Source organism: Panicum hallii, chromosome 2, assembly GCF_002211085.1.
Source record: "Panicum hallii strain FIL2 chromosome 2, PHallii_v3.1, whole genome shotgun sequence".
Lineage (NCBI taxonomy): Eukaryota > Viridiplantae > Streptophyta > Magnoliopsida > Poales > Poaceae > Panicum > Panicum hallii.
This window is the reverse complement of record NC_038043.1, coordinates 53,636,941-53,655,583: the sequence shown is the minus strand read 5'-3', so window position 1 is coordinate 53,655,583 and position 18,643 is coordinate 53,636,941. Positions and strand designations below refer to the sequence as shown.

At 45.2% G+C, this 18,643-nt stretch overlaps 3 protein-coding genes across 5 annotated transcripts; 1 reads left to right on the top strand and 2 right to left on the bottom strand.

The window, feature by feature from the left end:
• Positions 1-1,719: 1,719 nt before the first annotated feature.
• LOC112882013 (pentatricopeptide repeat-containing protein At5g02860) lies at positions 1,720-4,463 on the bottom strand. Its single transcript, XM_025946962.1, has one exon. It carries the CDS (start codon positions 4,376-4,378, stop codon positions 1,976-1,978), a length of 2,403 nt encoding a protein of 800 aa, XP_025802747.1. The 5' UTR covers positions 4,379-4,463; the 3' UTR covers positions 1,720-1,975.
• Positions 4,464-9,304: 4,841 nt separating this feature from the next.
• LOC112880162 (putative multidrug resistance protein) lies at positions 9,305-16,616 on the top strand. 3 transcript variants are annotated; one of them, XR_003226241.1, is made up of 7 exons: positions 9,305-9,569; positions 9,643-9,697; positions 9,776-10,412; positions 10,503-11,043; positions 12,615-13,502; positions 13,575-15,093; positions 15,441-16,616. XR_003226241.1 is itself a non-coding variant. In XM_025944661.1 (7 exons), coding segments are annotated over exons 1-7 (2,769 nt in total). In that variant the 5' UTR covers positions 9,305-9,323; the 3' UTR covers positions 14,072-14,212. The 3 variants fall into 3 exon arrangements, 2 of the variants coding, with proteins under 2 accessions (XP_025800446.1, XP_025800445.1); XM_025944661.1 differs by lacking the exon at positions 15,441-16,616 and having other exon boundaries at positions 13,575-13,975; positions 14,071-14,212; XM_025944660.1 differs by lacking the exon at positions 15,441-16,616 and having other exon boundaries at positions 13,575-15,322.
• Positions 15,433-16,083, bottom strand: LOC112881303 (zinc finger protein 36-like). Its single transcript, XM_025945975.1, has one exon. It carries the CDS (start codon positions 16,081-16,083, stop codon positions 15,433-15,435), a length of 651 nt encoding a protein of 216 aa, XP_025801760.1.
• Positions 16,617-18,643: the final 2,027 nt, after the last annotated feature.

Here is an 18,643-nt window from a genome sequence, read left to right as displayed (position 1 = left end):
TGCCTCTTGACAACCTACCATTACTAGGCACTCACCAGCAGGGGCAGGCCAAGCCAGCACGCAAGCGACAGCCGGCGCTGCGGGAGGATCTGACTGAACCCAGGAGCAACTTTTGGGTGCGTTGCGCAAAGTTGGCACACCTTGTAAACCCAACTGAAGTATCAACATGCGCAGCAACGGCGTTAGAAAAAACTTACCAGCTGAAGAAATCAGCTATCTTCCTCGCGGAAAGCAGTAGAGCACTTCCATAGATCATATACCATGTGTACGGTGTACCGGCAGGAGAAATCGTTGCTTTACGTTGAAGATGCACGCAAGGTTTGTTGGTATTGATTGCACACTATTGCAAAAGTGAGGAGCACATGATCCAGTAAATCAAGATTAACTGAGCGGTATCACCTAGGTGTAACTGAGACACTGTTGCTTGAGTTATAATGATCTGTCACAAAAGTATAAGTCCTCTGTGAACCGCATTCCGCATGAATGTAACTGAAAAGTTCAAACAAAGGCTGGTAAAATATATCAACTTTCTCTTACTGATGCTATGGTCATTATAAAGTTACTGATAACTAAGCAGGCAGAGTGGCAGACTACACCATTACAGGCCTATCTTGGATCAGATGAGGCCTATGTTATTCAATATTCAGAGTCCAGCCCATGATTTAGGAGATTGCAACTAATCGTTACTATGGTAATATACAGATAGATGCCAGTGATATAATTTGTACTTGGACATCAGTCAAACATATATAATGTGTGATCACTTAACAGGGAAAGAAAAGAACCATATACAGGCATGGAAAGAAGCGTACTAGATAAAACATACTCAGATTTCACAACTTAGAACGGTATGGTAAGTGAATGACTACTCACCTGTGCAAGCTAAATATACATGCAACATCCAAGAGAAGTACAGTATATTATTTTGCAATATGGCATCTAATGCCAAGGTCTCACTCAGGTTTCACTGTAGGCAGATTGACATCAGGCCATCAGCTGGCAGTAAGAATATAAACTGTCATCACAAGAGGTTCCTCAGCAGTCAGGATAAATATTGGAGAAAACCTTTTCCTGAATTCAAATGCAAGGATAATACAACAAAAAAGAATTGTGGACTTCGAAGGAAAAAATAATGTAGCAAATCAGACATACAAAAATGTTGAGGAGTCTCACCATGACTTAGCACAGGTTCATGACTTCTTGTACCGACAAATAAAGCTGTGCATTAGACACATGGTACACGACTTTGAAATAACATCTTCAAACTAGTCTGCATCAACATTCACCTGCATTGAAATATAAAGAGAAAAACCACAAGTTGCTGATAAGACAATCCTGCAGATCTACTAATAACAGGTCAGACAATCCCACAAATGAAAGTACAGATCTATAACAAAGCAAGTCAACTCAAGGGTTACAAGTGGTACAGTGCCTCACATCCATACATTGACTAAAAATGTGCCGAACTTCTAAAAATAACTTTATCAAAATAGAAAACAAGATGTACCAGTTTTCAGTATGTGAGAATGCAAACACAATTTAAATTTTCGGCAAAGAGAACAAGAGAGATAAACTTACAAAAAAAAGTTAATGAACACACATCCTATTAAAATTAGAACCATATAACCTAAAAAATAGAACTGCTATTTAAGTATAAAATTAAGACAACAAATGTGTGCATGTAACACATTGTTCATAGGCGAAACTTCCAACAGATCAGATCCAAAATGGCAGATGCAGTTACAAAAACAAGGTGGCTCATCCAGTACGAAGGTTCTACAACATGAGTTCCCCTGCAAAGTTAGCAGAGGAACTATATGTATTTCAACAGGTTCTTTCGATTCTTCTTCACAATACATGTAATCTGTACAATCCGCTCTGATGTACATGCCACTAAGGACAAAAAAGAAATTAGTACTGTCTACATATCATCCTCAGGAATACCAAAAATGGTTTCATTTTCTCAACAACCATCTTACGAAGTGTGTTTTGCGAACACTTCTAACAGTTTCTGTTTTTCTTGTTTAGATATTCCAGGATAAAGTTTAGGAAGGTTGGTAAGGAATGATTTGGCCTCTACCATCCTTCCATGTCTACAATAGCCCTGCAGTATTGAATTGTAAGTTCTCTCATTGGGCTTGCAACCTTGGGCAACCATATAGCGTACTAAATCAATAGCTTCTTCAAACATTGCATTGGCGACATAGCTCTTGATGAAAATATTGTATGTTACAATATCTGGTTTCACACCTGAACATTTCATCTCAGAGAACAACCTAGAGGCTTCTTTCATCTGTCCTTTTCTTCCATATGCATATATCACAGTGTTATACGAGTATCGATCAGGGCGCATGCCACTTGACTTGATCTCAGTGAGGATTGTTTCACAATTTTCACAATCACCTAAACGGGAATACATATGCATCAGGCTATTATAGGTTGCAGGACTGTGGTTGATAGAATTCTCCTTCATGAGTGAAAGGACCTCCTCCACCTTCTTGACCATCCTATTTTTCCCATATATGGATAACATAGCATTAAGAACATTAATATCCAGGGAGCAACGCCTCCTCCTTAGTTCCTCGAATGCCTTTTCCGTCTCAGATAAATTATTAACTTTGTTATTGACCAAGACCAATGTTTTTACTAGCCAGTTGTGTGGTTCAATCCTCTTTGCATATATATCTTCTGACAGAGCTTTCATTTTGTCCAACTTCTTTGCATTAGCATATGCATGAAGCAGTGAAGAATAACTTAGCTCATTTGGCTTACAATCCCTATCCTCCATTTCAGCAAACAACTTTTCTGCCTGTTCCCAGCGACCACCCCGAGCCAATGCAGATAGAACAGCATTATAGGTCGAAATGTCTGGATAAATACCAGCTTCCATCATCCTCTTGTATATCTCCATTGCTTGGTCAAACAAACCACATCGACTATACGAGCTAATCAGTGAAACATATGTGTCTGTCTCAGGGATATATCCAGCTTTCTTCATCTCCTTGAACACCCCAGAAACCTCAGAGTCCAGACCATTCTGCCCAAACACAGCCAAGAGTGTGTTCCACGTGACAACATCCGGCACATACCCAGCAGACTTGAGCTTGTCAAAGACAGCCATCATCTCTATGAACTTCCCCCTCACCCCATGCATCTTGATCAATGCATTGTACGTGCACAAGTTTGGGCTACACCCATTCCTCACCATTTCATTGTATGTACCAACTGCTGCATCAATTTTGCCAATCCTGTCAAGGCCAGAGATCAATGTTGTGTATGTAACCACATCAGGTTTCATCCCCTTCAACTCCATCTCCGTTTTCAGCTCCAGTGCCTCTTTCAACAACCCATCCTTCACATATGCTGAGATGAGCGAATTGTAGGTCACCACACTGGGTGGACAGCCTGCATTCTCCATCTCCTTGAGCACCTCAACTGCGTCCTCATGCCTCCGCGCCTTACCATACACATCGAGCAGGGAATTGAACGTGACCTTGTCAGGTCTGAACCCAGCAGCCCTCATCTCATCAAACAAGTGTGCCGCCTCCCTGTAAAGCCCCCTACGACGGCAACAGCTGATGAGGGTGTTGTAAGTATACCTGTCCATCGCAACACCGTCCTCCTTCATGGAGTCGACGAGCGCCACAACCTCCTTCCACGGGACAGTCATCTTGGAGTAGACATGGAGCACGACGTTGTAGGTGACGAGAGCCGGCCGCACGCCGCTATCCACCATGCGCCGGAACGCGTTGACAGCGTCCCGGAACCGGCCGGCACGGGAGAATGCGGACATGAGCGCCGTGTATGCGCTGGCGTCGGGCGCCGGCGCGGCCTCGAGGAGAGCGGAGGCCTCGCCGAGGCGCCCGGCGCGCGCGAGCACGCGGACGGTGGCGGGGAGCACGCGCGGGTGGTGGAGGGCGCGGTCACCGTGGAGGTCCCGCGCGGCGCGGACCGCGGCGAGCGCGACGCCGGGGTGCCCCCCGCGGGAGGCGAGCGCGTTCAGGACGGCCGAAAGGTCGGTCTCAGGGAGCGCGGAGAGGATGTCGCGCGGGGAAGCGTGTTCCGCCGGGTCGGCGAGGAGCGCGACGAGCGCGCGGCGGGCGGGGAGGGAGAGGGACTGCGGCAGGTGCCACGGTTGGTCGTCGCCGCCGGTCCCGCCTCGGGAGGGATCAAGTGGGCGGCCGAGGCGCGGCTTGCGGGAGGAGGAGGCTGGGTTGGGGCGGGAGGTGGAGAGGAGGGAGGTCGGGGAGAAGAGGCGAGGAGGGGAGGAGGAGGGTGTGTGAGGCTGGCGGTGGGTGATGATGGGGTTGGGGATAGTAGGGCGCGGCGGCGGCGCCGGTGCCCGGAGGGGGAGCGGGAGGGCGAGCGTTTCCGCCATGGCTTGGCGGGCGGGGACCGCCGGGGTTTAGGGGTTATCCGCGGCCGGAGTGGTGGTGGTGGCACCGGCGCGGCCGCTCGTGGTGGAGACGAGGATTGGATATGCCTGCCAGACGACGCGGATTCAGGGCCTCAGTGGGGAGTGCTGGGCCGGACGGCCGGTGATCTCTCTCTCCCGGCAGCTTGCAGGCCCAATAACGTAAATGAATCACAGGCCCGCCCCATAGTGGGCTGGTATGGGCCTATAGGGCGGGCCAGTGATTCATTTAACAACTATATACAGAAACAAAAAAAAGGAATGTCAGTTAAATCGTAGATAGCATTTGCTTTGTTTATCTTTGTTTATTTCTACTTTCCATACATACAAAACTCTCGCTTATTTGCAGTTTTCCTTTAGGTACATCCAGCACTGAGTAGCTGCAGGTAGCTACTTCATCCATGTCATGGACTCATGCTTCAGTTTCTCAGATTGAGATCTCCATTTCAGGATTCCATCTTCCATCGCCCATTCGCCCACAGTCAGGCAACTGCTTTCAACCACTCGAGGTGGTTTTACTTACTTTTGTTTCCACAAAGATACAGTGAACAAGGTTTTCATGTTAGGCATGCTGTCTACTTTGCGATTGGTGTATTTCAGCATCTGTGACCGGCGGTGTTATCCTCTATGTTTGCCACAGTTTGTCTGCTATAACGATGCTGAAAAAAAAATCATCAAACTTTGCTCCCTCCAATCAGATTGTTCCAACCTTGGTGTATTGTCCATGTTCATGATAGATATGCCGCACAAAGGCATTCATTCCTAAATCCTAATCACGTTGTTCGGCTGGCCCAGTGGATGGCTGGGCTGCAGCCGCATCCAGCGTGTATCAGCCGAACAGCGTGAATGAAACACGCAGGAAGCAGAAGGCATCTCTAGCTTTCAAAAATCAAAAGTGATGGTAAGTAGAACTTCCTAATTTAATACCATTTTAAGCAAATCGCCGGTCATTATCAATAAAATGAGAGCTAACACACGCTCGCCCGAGAGCGTGCCACGTGTTAACCCACATCTAAAAGATATGAACAACCGACACGTCGTTTGCTAAAAATAATATCAAATCCGGTAGTTCTGGTATGTGCTCCACCATACGCCCAAGATTATGCATACACACATACCATTTACAATCACATATATTACCGATGAACCACACAAAGAGTCATTTTAAGCATTTCAAAGGTTCCGCAAATAAATATTACAAGTTCAACATAGGAGGGTTCACAACTGAAATTAAAGGTTCAACAATAATTTACAAGTCTTGAGCTCACAAATAGCATTAAAAGAGATATAAAACTTAAAATTTAGTGTTTATCATGCTCTCCCAAAAGAAACGACTACGTAGTGGATAAATTTGATATAAGTGCGATAAAGTAATGGCATCTTGCTCAGGGACACCATCAAGACCACAACGACCTACTCCTCCCTACACCAAGATCGGCGGGTAGAAGTGGCCACGTATAACTTCCAGCTCACCTGCAACTTAGTTTAAAAGCCGCACGAGTACAAAAGGTACTCACAAGACTTACACAATTTAATAACCAATGAGTATGCAATGAGGGCTCAACGAGATAAAGATTTTAGAGTTAAGTAGTTGCATAAGCATCAGCTCTCTAATCCAACATCTAACTCTTTAGCAATTTAATTATCTTGCCCAACTCATCATACAATTTTAGTTGCTTAAATGAAATAAATCATTAGAGTAACATAAGGTGACATGAGCCATAAAGTATAAACGATACTGGACAAAGAACTTGCTTATAACCGAGAGCGCGGCAATTTGAATTGATTATTTAACCTTGCAAGGGTGTACTTCTTTACCCACACAACACACCCACACGCACAAGGACCATGCGGCTCACCCAACCGATCACGTTGGGTAAGAGGTACTCGCATCAATCTTTTCCAACAAGTTTCAACCGTTGAAAATCACACCTAGCTTACGCGAAAAGTCACCTAGATCCACCGGGAACACCCCTAGGTCTCTCTACGTAGCCTCTTGGCCACGCATCTAGGACCATGACTCAGTGATTAAAACAAAGAAGGTATTAGGCTCATCCATACCATGATTGAATATGTGGTAGTACGTTAAGTTGCTCAAAGCCAAGGTCATCCACGGACAGTTCTTAATCGGTTCAAGCGGACTATACCTCCGAGACCCGCTTCTCTAGGCCCCAGAGTTCTGCCCAAACCACGAAACTATTTTTCCAACAAGACCGTTCTGATCTTTACATTCCCAAAGCTGGACAGGTGTGACCAAGGATAAACCCGTGAGAGTAGTGTGATCCTATTCCTAAAATTTTATTAGAGATATAGATCAACTCTAAGCATGGCTAAGCATCTAATCAATTAATGAGTTACTAACTACAAGTGGCAAGAATATGGATATATAAAATAAGGAAGGTGAATGCAAGAAAGTAGGATCAACAATGCAATAAATAAATATAAATATATAACTATAAATACCCAAGTAACATAACTAAATTTCATCAATTTAGGCGGTAGAGAAAATATGCTTAGCTATTTGTCTTGGTTTTCTTCGGGTTCAACCACGAACTCTACGCCGGGCTCGGGCTCAACAGGCTCATTCTCCGGTGTTTCGGTCGTCACTAATGTATGAATGAGTGCATGCATTAGCATGATGCCATGTTCATGCAGAAATGATATGAAGTGAAGAATGAAAGGTACAACATGCAATGAAACAAAAATATAAGCACGAACACATTAATCAAACATTTCTACTAGACTAGTCATGGAAGACCTTAAGCACGTTTTTAACAATCAGGCAATCATACATCAAGCATAAATCATAAATTAATTAAATCATACATAGGACATCAGTAAAAAATCATGAAAGTTGAATTTGCAGCAAAATCAAATTTATAGTACTATTTATGGGCATGATAATTTCCAGCTACTATAAATAAGATAAATCTTAAAAAATATGCAAACTACTTTAAACAATTTCCATAAAATTGTCACAGCAACTAGACAAATAGACAAAGCTAACAAAATAGGTTTTGCCCTTTTATCACTTTTCAAACAAAAGTTATGAGTTAAACAAGCTTTCAGATAGATAATAAGAAATCAAATTAAAACTCTATCAAACAGTAGGAATTCACTAGAACAAGCTGCATCAATTAAAAGCACATTTCACATGGAGTCTAACAAAATTTAGTTTGGCATTATTAGAGCAGCATAGAATTTATTAAGCAATTTACTTATTTTTATAAAGACAAAGCATAACTAATTTTAGAGAACAGTAACATGCAAAACAAAATTTTTGCTGAGTAGATCTACAACATAGGAATCCAACAAAATAAGTTTCACAATTTGGAGATCTACATAATTTTCTATACATTTTACAAGTTGACAGATTTATGAAATACATAAAAACGCTAGGAAACGCTAGGGGCACCCGGACCTGGCGCTGCCAGGCACCGACAGGTGGGCCTAGGAGGCTAGGCGGACCTAGGCCAAGTCAAGGCCGGCCGCTGGCGTTGACCCGCGGCAGGGGCGCGGCCCGCGCGCGATCGGCGCGACGCCTTGCCGCCGTGGCAACCGGCTGGGGATGCGGCCGGGGAGGCAAGCAGGGCAAGGACGGTGCGCGCATAGGAGACCTGGGCGTGCCGGGGAGGCTCACCCGCGGCATCGACGGGCGGGACAGCGCGGCGAGCGGCGGCACGGCGAGGAGCCGCGGCGGCGGCGGACGGAGGCCGGCGTCATGGGGGACCGAAGAGGGCGAATCGACGGCGGCTGGAGTTGGGAAAGAAAGGGATGGCAACGGAGAGAAAGTGGAAATTGGGGCTAGGATTTTTGGGTGGCAAAGGGGATGGTGGCTTTAAAACGAGGAGGGAAGGCGGTCGGGCGCGGTGCCCCGGCTGCTCGCGGCCACGCTGGCCTAGCCAGCAGCCGCCGACGTGGTGTCACCATCCCTGCTGCCCAATCCAGGGGCGAGCAGGCACGGGAGAAGGGGAGGTGGGGCCCGCTGACCGGTGGGCTCCGAGGAGGAGAAAGAAAAGGAAAAACGTTGGTTCAACTTCAAAAATCAAAATCAAGATCTTTCCGAGCTCTAAAACTTATCAATTGTTTTCTGGAGCTAGCTAAAAACACTACAGATACAACGCAACAAGAAACACTTGAAAATCTTTTGTGGATTGGTCGCAGTAAAAAGAAGAAATTGGCTGTTTTTGAGTTTTCCGATAATTTTGTGGCTCAATTCAATGGTTAAAAAATTGAGAAAATAATATTTTAAAATTTATCATTTTATATCTAGTATTTGAATCAAACATTTGGAGGCATAGTTGCAAAGAAAAAATTGAATTTCCTTAACAATCATTCATTTGCACAAGCAAAAACAATTCCAAACACATGTCATCACATGCACATGATGGGATGTTATGCACTAATGATGCTCATAATGCTATTATTTAAATGTTAATCATGATTATCCAGTTTGGGTCGTGACACTGATATATGCACATATTATTTGTACCTAAAACATATCATTCGTATCTTCAGGTTGAGGCAACTCTGACCACATGATAACCTTTTCGCGTCCTTCAGCAACGCTTATCTCTTCTAAACGACAAGCTTCTTCCCAGAGCACTCCAGCGCTTAGTGTGCCCGCGTTGGTGTCACTTCACCCCTCTCTAATGGTGGCCCAGTGATTTGGAAAAGCCGCATTTGGCATCAGTGCGCTCCTCCGATGATGTGGGGATAAAAAGCAGAGAGGAGGTGGAGGATGGTGACTACCAACAATGGCGAATCTTCTATCTCTGACGTCCCACCAGCAACACGTCAGCCACCCAACGTCATAGTACAATACGTCAGTGTTCGTGCACGCAGATGTAATATATATCCCTCTCTCAGGAGTGAGACGAAACAGTATGCCCGCTTGCTCGCCGGAGATATGGCTAAGGACGACGGCCCGGCGGAGACGGTGGAGGAGAAGGCGGCGGCGCCGGTTCTGCGGTCGTTCGCGTCAGTGTTCGTGCACGCAGATGCGGCGGACGTGGCGCTGATGGTGCTGGGCCTGGTGGGCGCCATGGGCGACGGCATGTCGACGCCGGTGATGCTGGCCATCACCAGCCGCGTCTTCGACGACACCGGCAGCGGCCCTGATCACCTCCAGCAGTTCAGGTCCAAGATGAACGAGGTACAGATTCCATCTCTGACGACCTCCAATCTTAGACAACAACGCTGACGCATCCACCGTGTTTCTCTATCAGAACGTGAGGAACACCCTCTTCCTGGCCGCCGCGCACTGGATGGCGGCGTTCCTAGGTGAGCGCGCACGGCCACCAGCATGCAGGTTCTCCGGCTGCTGCCCTCTTCACACCGTGGATTGTTTTCCCCGTGCAGAGGCGTTTTGCTGGACGCGGACGGCGGAACGGCAGTCGTCGCGGATGCGGGCACGGTACCTGAGGGCAGTGCTCCGGCAGGACGTGGAGTACTTTGACCTCAACGTGGGCTCGACGTCGGAGGTGGTTACCGGCGTCTCCGGCGACACCCTCGTCGTGCAGGACGCGCTGAGCGAGAAGGTGCCCAACTTCGTGATGAACGTCACCATGTTCGTTGCCAGCTACGCCGTCGCTTTCGCGCTGCTGTGGCGCCTCACGCTGGTGTCGCTGCCGTCCGTGCTGCTGCTCATCGTCCCCGGCTTCCTGTACGGCCGCGTCCAGGTCGGCCTGGCGCGACGGATGCGGGAGCTGTACGCGCGCCCGGGCGCCATCGCCGAGCAGGCCATGTCGTCGGTGCGCACCGTGCACTCGTTCGTCGCGGAGAGGGCCACCGCGGCGCGGTTCTCCGCCGCGCTGGAGGAGTCGGTGCGGCTCGGGCTCAGGCAGGGGCTCGCCAAGGGCCTTGCCGTCGGCAGCGGCGGCATCCGCATCGCCATCTTTGCCTTCAATGTTTGGTACGGCAGCCGCCTCGTCATGTACCATGGCTACAAGGGCGGCACCGTCTACATCGTCTCCGTCATCATCGTCGTCGGAGGCGGGTACGTCATACTAGCTGGCTGCAACTCTGTTCATGCCTCGCCGTAAATTTTGTTTCGCCGATGCTCCACTAGCTGACGCGAACCACGCAGAGCGTTGGGGTCGGCGTTGTCAAACATCAAGTACCTAACGGAGGCGAGCTCGGCGGCGGAGAGGATCATGGAGCTGATCAGGCGGGTGCCCAAGATAGACTCAGAGAGTGGCGCCGGCGAGGTGCTGGAGAACGTCGCCGGTGAGGTGGACTTCAGGAACGTGGCGTTCTGCTACCCGTCGCGACCGAAGAGCCCCGTCTTCGTGAACTTCAGCCTGCACGTGCCGGCCGGACGCTCGGTGGCCCTGGTGGGTGCCAGTGGCTCAGGGAAGTCGACGGTGATCGCGCTGCTGGAGCGCTTCTACGACCCGTCGGCCGGGGAGGTGACCCTCGACGGCGTGGACATCCGGCGGCTTCAGCTCAAGTGGTTGCGCGCGCAGATGGGGCTCGTCAGCCAGGAGCCGGCGCTGTTCGCGACGTCGATCAGGGAGAACATAAAGTTTGGCAAGGAGGACGCCACGGAGGAGGAGATCACGGCTGCGGCGAAGGCGGCCAACGCCCACAGCTTCATCTCGCAGTTGCCGCGGGGCTACGACACGCAGGTATATCACGTGCCATGTTCTACTTGCTGACTGCACTTGCACTCTCTGAAAAAGTTGAAATTCTAAAGAAAAATCCAAAGAAATAAGAAGAGTACGTAGATGCATCAAACTCAAGGATATTTGCAAGATATGCGTAAATACTGCACAAAAAATTAAAATGTTTACAAAGAAGATGAAGAAACATATCTTGTGTATCCCCTGTTTCACTTGCACCTTTCAAGATGGGTAACCGCATCATCATCTGCCAATAGTAACTTCTGTCAGTTCAACTGCGACTATCTCTATTGGGGGTAGGGACCAAAACTAATACTACAAAGATCACCTCAACCAATCAAATATCGAGCTAGAAATTTGGGGTTCACATCGCAGGAAGGATGCCATTAAGCAGTATGTCATCTGACAAACTGAACAGGCATGCCACTTTTATATTTTTTTTTATAACACAGATAAAAAAATAAAAATATCTTACTATTACTAATTGTAGGCTTCTTTTGAAGCCTCCACATGAAGCCACATAAGATTCTAAGTGGACACTCTAAAAGAAATTCTAGAAATTCTCGCAAAAATCAGAAATATCCGGCCATCAATCCGACAACTCTAATCATAATAATCATTAGATCTATTATCTTTCATAATAAATTACCCACCTCTGCTATTATAAAAATAAACTAAAGTAACCCCCTAAACATATATCTAAATTACACACCTCTGCCATTATAAAAAAATCTAAAGTAGCCCCCTAATCTTCGTGTAAATTACCCACCCGTACCATTATAAAAATAATGCAAATAATCCCCTAAATTTTCATATGAATTATCCAATTATGTTATTATTAAAAGTTAATATAATCCCTAAATATGAATCTAAATTATATAATTATGATAAAATATTAAAGTGCACTAATATAAAATTCTAAATTACTATTTCTATCTAATAATATATTATTTATTTTATTATTTATATAAAAATACTATCCACGATATGTGTCACCATGTATTCATGTATGATGGAAGAGATAAGAATACCAATTCACAAAAAATGGTTCAATTAAGTATGTATTTTAGAGTATGTATTAGAATATTTAACAAATGAAATAGGATGTGAGATAGATAATTATAATTATTAGCTATAATCCTTATTTTTATATTAGTTATAATTAGTCTGTACGGGAGCACGGGTTGATAGGTTAGTGCTATTCTAACCAGGGAAGTCTTGACCATATCCTAACTGTTGTCAATCATGTAGGAGTAATGTACACACCAACTGTTAAGAAAGTTTGTAAATGGAGTAAGAGAGTCATACAAGCAAAAGTTTTCTTATTTAAATAATATGTAACTTTGCTGAAGTAACTAAAGCTCAATTTTCTATACTCTTGCCACAACAAACTTGGCTTATCCTTTTTATTTCAATATAAATTACATATCTTTACAAGTGTTATCTCATCATGCAAAAAGTTCATTTTGGTTTGTTGACATTGTCCAAATCATAGACCTTAGCACTAGACTTGTTCAATGAAATATAAGAGGTTGTAGTTTCTGGACACTAACCATACACAATCTAATTATAAACAGGTGGGCGAGCGTGGTATTCAAATGTCTGGAGGACAGAAGCAAAGGATCGCTATTGCTAGAGCAATCCTAAAATCACCCAAGATCCTCCTCCTTGACGAAGCCACTAGTGCATTGGACAGCAGTTCAGAGCGTGTTGTGCAGGAGGCGCTTGAATTGGCCTCCATGGGCCGAACTACTATTGTCGTTGCACATCGTCTCTCCACAATCCGCAACGCTGATATGATTGTTGTCATGCAGTCTGGCGAGGTGAAGGAGTTAGGGTCCCATTATGAGCTCAATGCACAAGAGAATGGCATATACTCATCTCTTGTCCGCCTTCAGCAAACCACAGATGTGGAAATGACCGAGCAGGTTGGCAAAATTGGAAATACAAATATTTTGCAGCAATCAAGCAATCAAATTATGAGCAAGGGTTTCTCTGTAGCAAGTAGGTCAAGCTCAACTCGTTCAATGGGTGATGCAAAAGATGATGGTAACTCAGAGAATTCAAAGCTTCCTGTGCCATCGTTCAGGAGGCTACTTATGCTTAATGCGCCAGAGCTGAAGCAGGCATCAATAGGAATCTTCAGTGCAATTGTGTCTGGAGGCATACAGCCTATGTTTGCCTATGCCATGGGCAGCGTGACCTCGATCTTCTTCTCGACAGATCATCAAGAGATCAAGAAGGAAACAAGGACCTACACACTTGTCTCTGCCGGCCTTGCAGTGCTGACATTCCTTATCAGTATTGGGCAATATTACAACTTTGCTGCCATGGGAGAATATCTCACCAAGAGGATCAGGGAACAGATGCTCGCTAAATTTCTCACTTTCGAGATTGGTTGGTTTGATCGTGATGAGAATTCTAGTGGTTCCATATGCTCACAACTTACCCACGACGCCAACATTGTAAGTACAATACGCCTTCCAAATATTTGGGAAGAGAGTAAGAACTGATAACACATACTATTTGTACTGCAGGTGAGGTCACTAGTGGGTGACCGGATGTCTCTAGTGACCCAGACAGTTTCTGCTGTTCTAACCGCCTACATCATGGGTTTGGTGATTGCTTGGCGTCTAGCTCTTGTGATGATTGCAGTCCAGCCTCTTGACATTACATGCTTTTACACTCGCCATGTCTTACTAAAGAGGATGTCCAAGAAATCAACACAGGCACAATCTGAATGTAGTAAGCTAGCTGCCGGGGCCGTCTCTAATCTCCGAGCCATAACGGCTTTCTCATCCCAGGGCCGCATCCTGCACCTCCTTGACCAAGCACAAGATGGTCCACGCAAGGAAAGCATCCGACAATCATGGTTTGCAGGTTTAGGCCTCGGTACCTCCATGAGCCTTTTGAGATGCACATGGGCACTCACCTTCTGGTACAGTGGAATTCTCATAGCTGGTCACCATATTACTGCGAAGGCCTTTTTCCAAACCTTTTTGATTCTAGTAAGCACAAGTCTTGTGATTGCAGACGCGGGTAGTGTTACTGCAGATCTTGCTAAGGGTGCTAATGCAGTCGCTTCGGTGTTTGCTGTTCTTGATCGAGAGACATTAATTGATCCAGACAACCCTGTGGGATATAAACCAGAGAAGCTCAAAGGCGAGGTGAACATTAGAGGAGTTGATTTTGCATATCCATCAAGACCTGATGTGATCATCTTCAAAGGATTCTCCTTGAGCATCCAACAAGGCAAGTCAACGGCACTTGTTGGGCAAAGTGGTTCAGGCAAGTCAACCATCATTGGGTTTATAGAGAGGTTTTATGACCCAATTAACGGGGTAGTAGAGATCGATGGTAAAGATATTAAAACATATAATCTTCGAGCCCTACGCCAGCATATTGGGCTGGTGAGCCAAGAGCCAACACTATTTGCAGGTACCATCAGAGAGAACATTATGTATGGCAGAGAAACAGCTAGTGTGGAAGAAATTGAGGATGCAGCAAGGTCTGCAAATGCACATGACTTCATTAGCAACCTGAAGGATGGATATAACACAAGGTGCGGAGATCAAGGTGTTCTACTATCGGGAGGGCAGAAGCAGCGCATCGCTATTGCTCGTGCAATTCTGAAGAATCCTGCCATATTGCTTCTAGATGAAGCCACAAGTGCATTGGACAGCCAGTCCGAGAAGGTGGTGCAAGAGGCATTGAGCCGAATGTTGGTCGGTAGGACAAGTGTTGTGGTGGCTCATAGGTTGAGCACTATTCAGAATTGTAACATGATCGTTGTGCTTGAGAAAGGAATTGTTGTGGAGACAGGATCACATGAATCCCTCATTGCGAAGGGTCCTGCTGGAACATACTTTGGATTGGTCAATATGCAGCAAGGAAGCAACCACACCAGCAGTTCTGTGATTGGGAATAAAAACCCATAGTTCCATACTAGCAGCCTAGTTAAAATAAGTCACCAGTTTGGATTAATCAGAAACCAAGACTGCTATTCAAACTAATAAAATTTCCTTCAGCGATGGGCTATCCCCTAATGCTCTATCAGTACGTGGTAGTATGTCAAGCTTGTGGTTTGTTGATACTAGTTCATCAACCCATATCCAATTTTAAGAGACATAAGTATTATAAAAGATACATTGATATTAGAAGTTCATGGATAAATTTGGCGACCAAATCCAATCAAATTTTGTGTGTTTTATAACACAATACCCATTAGCTGTACTGGATTTTTCAACCAATCATAAAGAGACGCATCATACAGTTTATTTTCAAATTGATTATGCTGTGCCGCTCTCTCGTCTCTCGTCTCTCGTCTCAACTAGTGACGTCTCAGTTTCCGACGATGCATCCAATGCATGGCTTCCGGGCTGAATTTGCTTCCGTTCATGCAGAATTCGACGGCCGGCGTGGCTTCTTGGGCGGCAAAGGCAAAGGGCTCGGCACCTCATCGTCGTCGCCCCGCCGCCTCACGCCGGGAAATCCAATCTCCGGGACCAGGGGCGCCAGGTTCAGGTCAAACCCACCGACCGCGCTCGGCACCGCACCGCTGGGCAGCGACGCCGACACCGACGGCCCGTGCAGGTAGTGGAACCTCTTGTGCCCGCCGAGCGCCTGCCCGGTGTCGAATCCCCTGCGGCACACCGTGCAGACGTGCCGCCCGGCGCCGCCGCTCCCGGACGCCGATGATGCCTCCGCGGTTGCTTCCTTCTGATGGAACAATGGCGCCGCGCCACCACCCGCGGGCAGCTTGCGGTGGCTCGCCTTGTGCCCCCCGAGCGCCTGGTACGACGCGAACGCCTTGCCGCAGAGGGGGCACCGGAAGTGGAGCGGAAGCTCGGTCGATGACGCCGCCGCGGACGATAATGGCGCTGCCACGTCGTGTGGCCGGCGCGGCGCCGTCGCGCCGGCTTGCTGGCACGCGGCGGCGAGCGCCATGAGGCACAGGGACAGGTACTCGTCTTGGTCCATTTTTCGCGCTATCGTTCGAGCTCCTGCTGTGACGATCTGCGAGGACGGCGATTGCTTGCGCTGCATCGCGGCACCCGCGGTTACTTATAGACCGACATGGCGGCGCGCCGTGCATGGTCGCGTCAAAGGAGCACGAGGGCGGAGCCGGCGCGGAAGGCGAGCACGAAGCGGCAGGCTTGGAAAGTGGAACCGATCTCTGTTGGGGCGGCACACGCGCGCGTGCATTTGGACCCGTGGGGCCTGGTCTTTCACTTGGTCCGAATTCGGCATCAACTTGCAATTTGTCTAAGCAAATTTGAGCAACTTTTGTGCACAGAAGCTCGCATTTTCTGTGTCTTTCAGGGGTAAAGAAATCGACTACGTGGTGCTAAACATTCTAGAACAATGATTGATACCTGGACGGCTGGGCACCTGCACGTTTACCATGCGTACCTGTCGCCGAATCACACGAGGCCATGGTTTTTGAAGAAGTCGTGTCTAGTCTTGCGTCCGGTCTCGACGGACAGGCACGGTCCGGACGGGGAAGTTATAGGTCGCCTGTGCTGCAAATCAATTATCCATCATCTGAAAGATCAATCAATATTACCCATTCGGCCTAATATTAATTAGCGTACGAAGTTTAATATCTATTTGTTTACTGATTCTTTATTATGTAGTGGGCTGTTGCGATCCGTGTGTTTTTAATCTATCAACCAGCTATTGCACTATTACTGTGTTATTAATATTGATGGGATTGCTACAGCACATGTTAGCATGCTGCTCTTTATAGTTTCTTTTTTTTCTTCTTATTTTGTTTCTTCGTTTTTTCTTCATTATTGCTTGCTTCCTTTGTGCTTTTTCCTTGTTCCGACCTTGCTTTCTTCATGCTTATTCTTCCTATTTCTTTTTCATTTCTGTTTTCTAATCATTTTATAGATATTCCTTCTTGCTTTTTTCATTCTTTGCTTTTATCATTTTTCAATACCTTTTTATTATTCTTTCTTTTCAAATTTTCTCTATTTTTAATTTTAAATATTTTATATTGTCTAATATTCATATCATCTATTTTTTTGTTCATGTTTCTTATTTTTTTAAACTATGTACCTCTAAAGATATTAATATTTGATGTTTTTTCTCTTCTTACTAATTTAATATTTTTAATTTATAGGTTTCCATCATTTCTTATATCATAATTATTTTAGTTTATCTTTCTAGTTCATATTAAATTGCTTATCTTTTTTACCTATCTTTTTATTTTATTTTTATTTATTTTACATTCTCCCTTACTTTCTATACATAATTTCCTCCATTTAAACTTTTTAAAGATTATAAAGTTATTCTAGGTATACAAATTGTTTGCATGTGGGTGATGTCTTCGTTTTTGTCTTCACCTGCATGCATGCATCTATTATTTTATTTTCTTCTCTATTTCCTTTCTCTGTTTTAAATGTACTAATAATTGATGTATTTATCTAATATAATTTTCCTATTATTTTTTATCTAATATTTTTAATTTATGCTTTAATTTCTTATGCCACTCTTTTTACCTATTCTTTATGTACCTATCCTCTTTTTTATATTTTTTATAATCTTCTGTTACTCCTTGTTGTTCAATCTATCCATTAATTTATAGATAGTAATATCATGTTTTATGTTTATAATATAATTATTCCAGGTGTATAATTTACTTTGTTCGCTTTGAGATTAAATTGTTCAGCCATGCTAGCTCATTTATTCATGATTTTTTTTCAATTATTCAGTAATCAAATATTCATGATGTTTAATATTTTGTTCGCTATACATTATTATTTGTTCTTTATGTTTAATTTTTTGTTCATAAAAAAATTATTTATTTGTGTTGTTAAAATATTTGTTCCCAGTAGTCGAAACTAGTTATTTAGTATTAAAAAATATTTTAAAAAAATATTATGCAAATATAGGCAAGTGTGGTCTTATTTTGAAGATCTTGTCATAATAAAAATAATGGTGCAATCTAAATTTAATCTGGATGTTCGGTTTAATAGTTATAAGTTTTTTAATTTCGGATTTGCATGCACGTGGGTGACGGTAATATGCATGCTAGCAGGTCATCACCCGAAGTAATGTCTAATCGCAAAGAAGATAAAATGAGACAAAATATTGACGGATCTCAACTCAAAACAGGCCGGTTGGGCTACTTTAATATTTCCTTCCTCGATTCCTCGAGACTTTTTTAAAAAAGGGTTTAAAAAATCAAAAAAGGGGTGTCGGTTGGGAAAAATTGGAAAAATGAGGCGTGGGGCCGGGGACCTCCCGCCCATCCAGCGGGCGGGAGGTTCCCTGAGGACCTCTTCGCGAATAAGAAACTTTTCTTATTCGTGAAGAGGTCCCCGTGGGGGCGTCCCGCCCATCCAACGGCAGGAGGTGGTACCGAGGGGCATCCCGCCCGTTGGGCGTGCGGGAGGTCCCCCCTCCCCCGGGCTATATAAGCCCCCACCTGCCCCAAAATTTCCATTTTATTCAACAAAAACCAGAAAAAAAAAGAAAGGGAGGAGAGGAAGAGAGAAGAGGAAGCGGTAAAGCCCTGTTCACACGTCGATTTGAAGTTATATTCTCATTCTAGTCGTATAATTACTTGAAAATAACTATAATATAGAAAATATTTGTT

Excerpts from the sequence above, each read along its gene's own strand:
- LOC112881303 (XM_025945975.1), bottom strand. The coding sequence starts at position 16,083 with ATGCAGCGCAAGCAATCGCCGTCCTCGCAGATCGTCACAGCAGGAGCT.
- LOC112880162 (XM_025944660.1), top strand. The coding sequence starts at position 9,324 with ATGGCTAAGGACGACGGCCCGGCGGAGACGGTGGAGGAGAAGGCGGCG. Across the intron at positions 10,413-10,502 it reads ATCATCGTCGTCGGAGGCGG|AGCGTTGGGGTCGGCGTTGT; the intron begins GTACGTCATACT and ends CGAACCACGCAG. Across the intron at positions 11,044-12,614 it reads CGCGGGGCTACGACACGCAG|GTGGGCGAGCGTGGTATTCA; the intron begins GTATATCACGTG and ends AATTATAAACAG.
- LOC112882013 (XM_025946962.1), bottom strand. The coding sequence starts at position 4,378 with ATGGCGGAAACGCTCGCCCTCCCGCTCCCCCTCCGGGCACCGGCGCCG.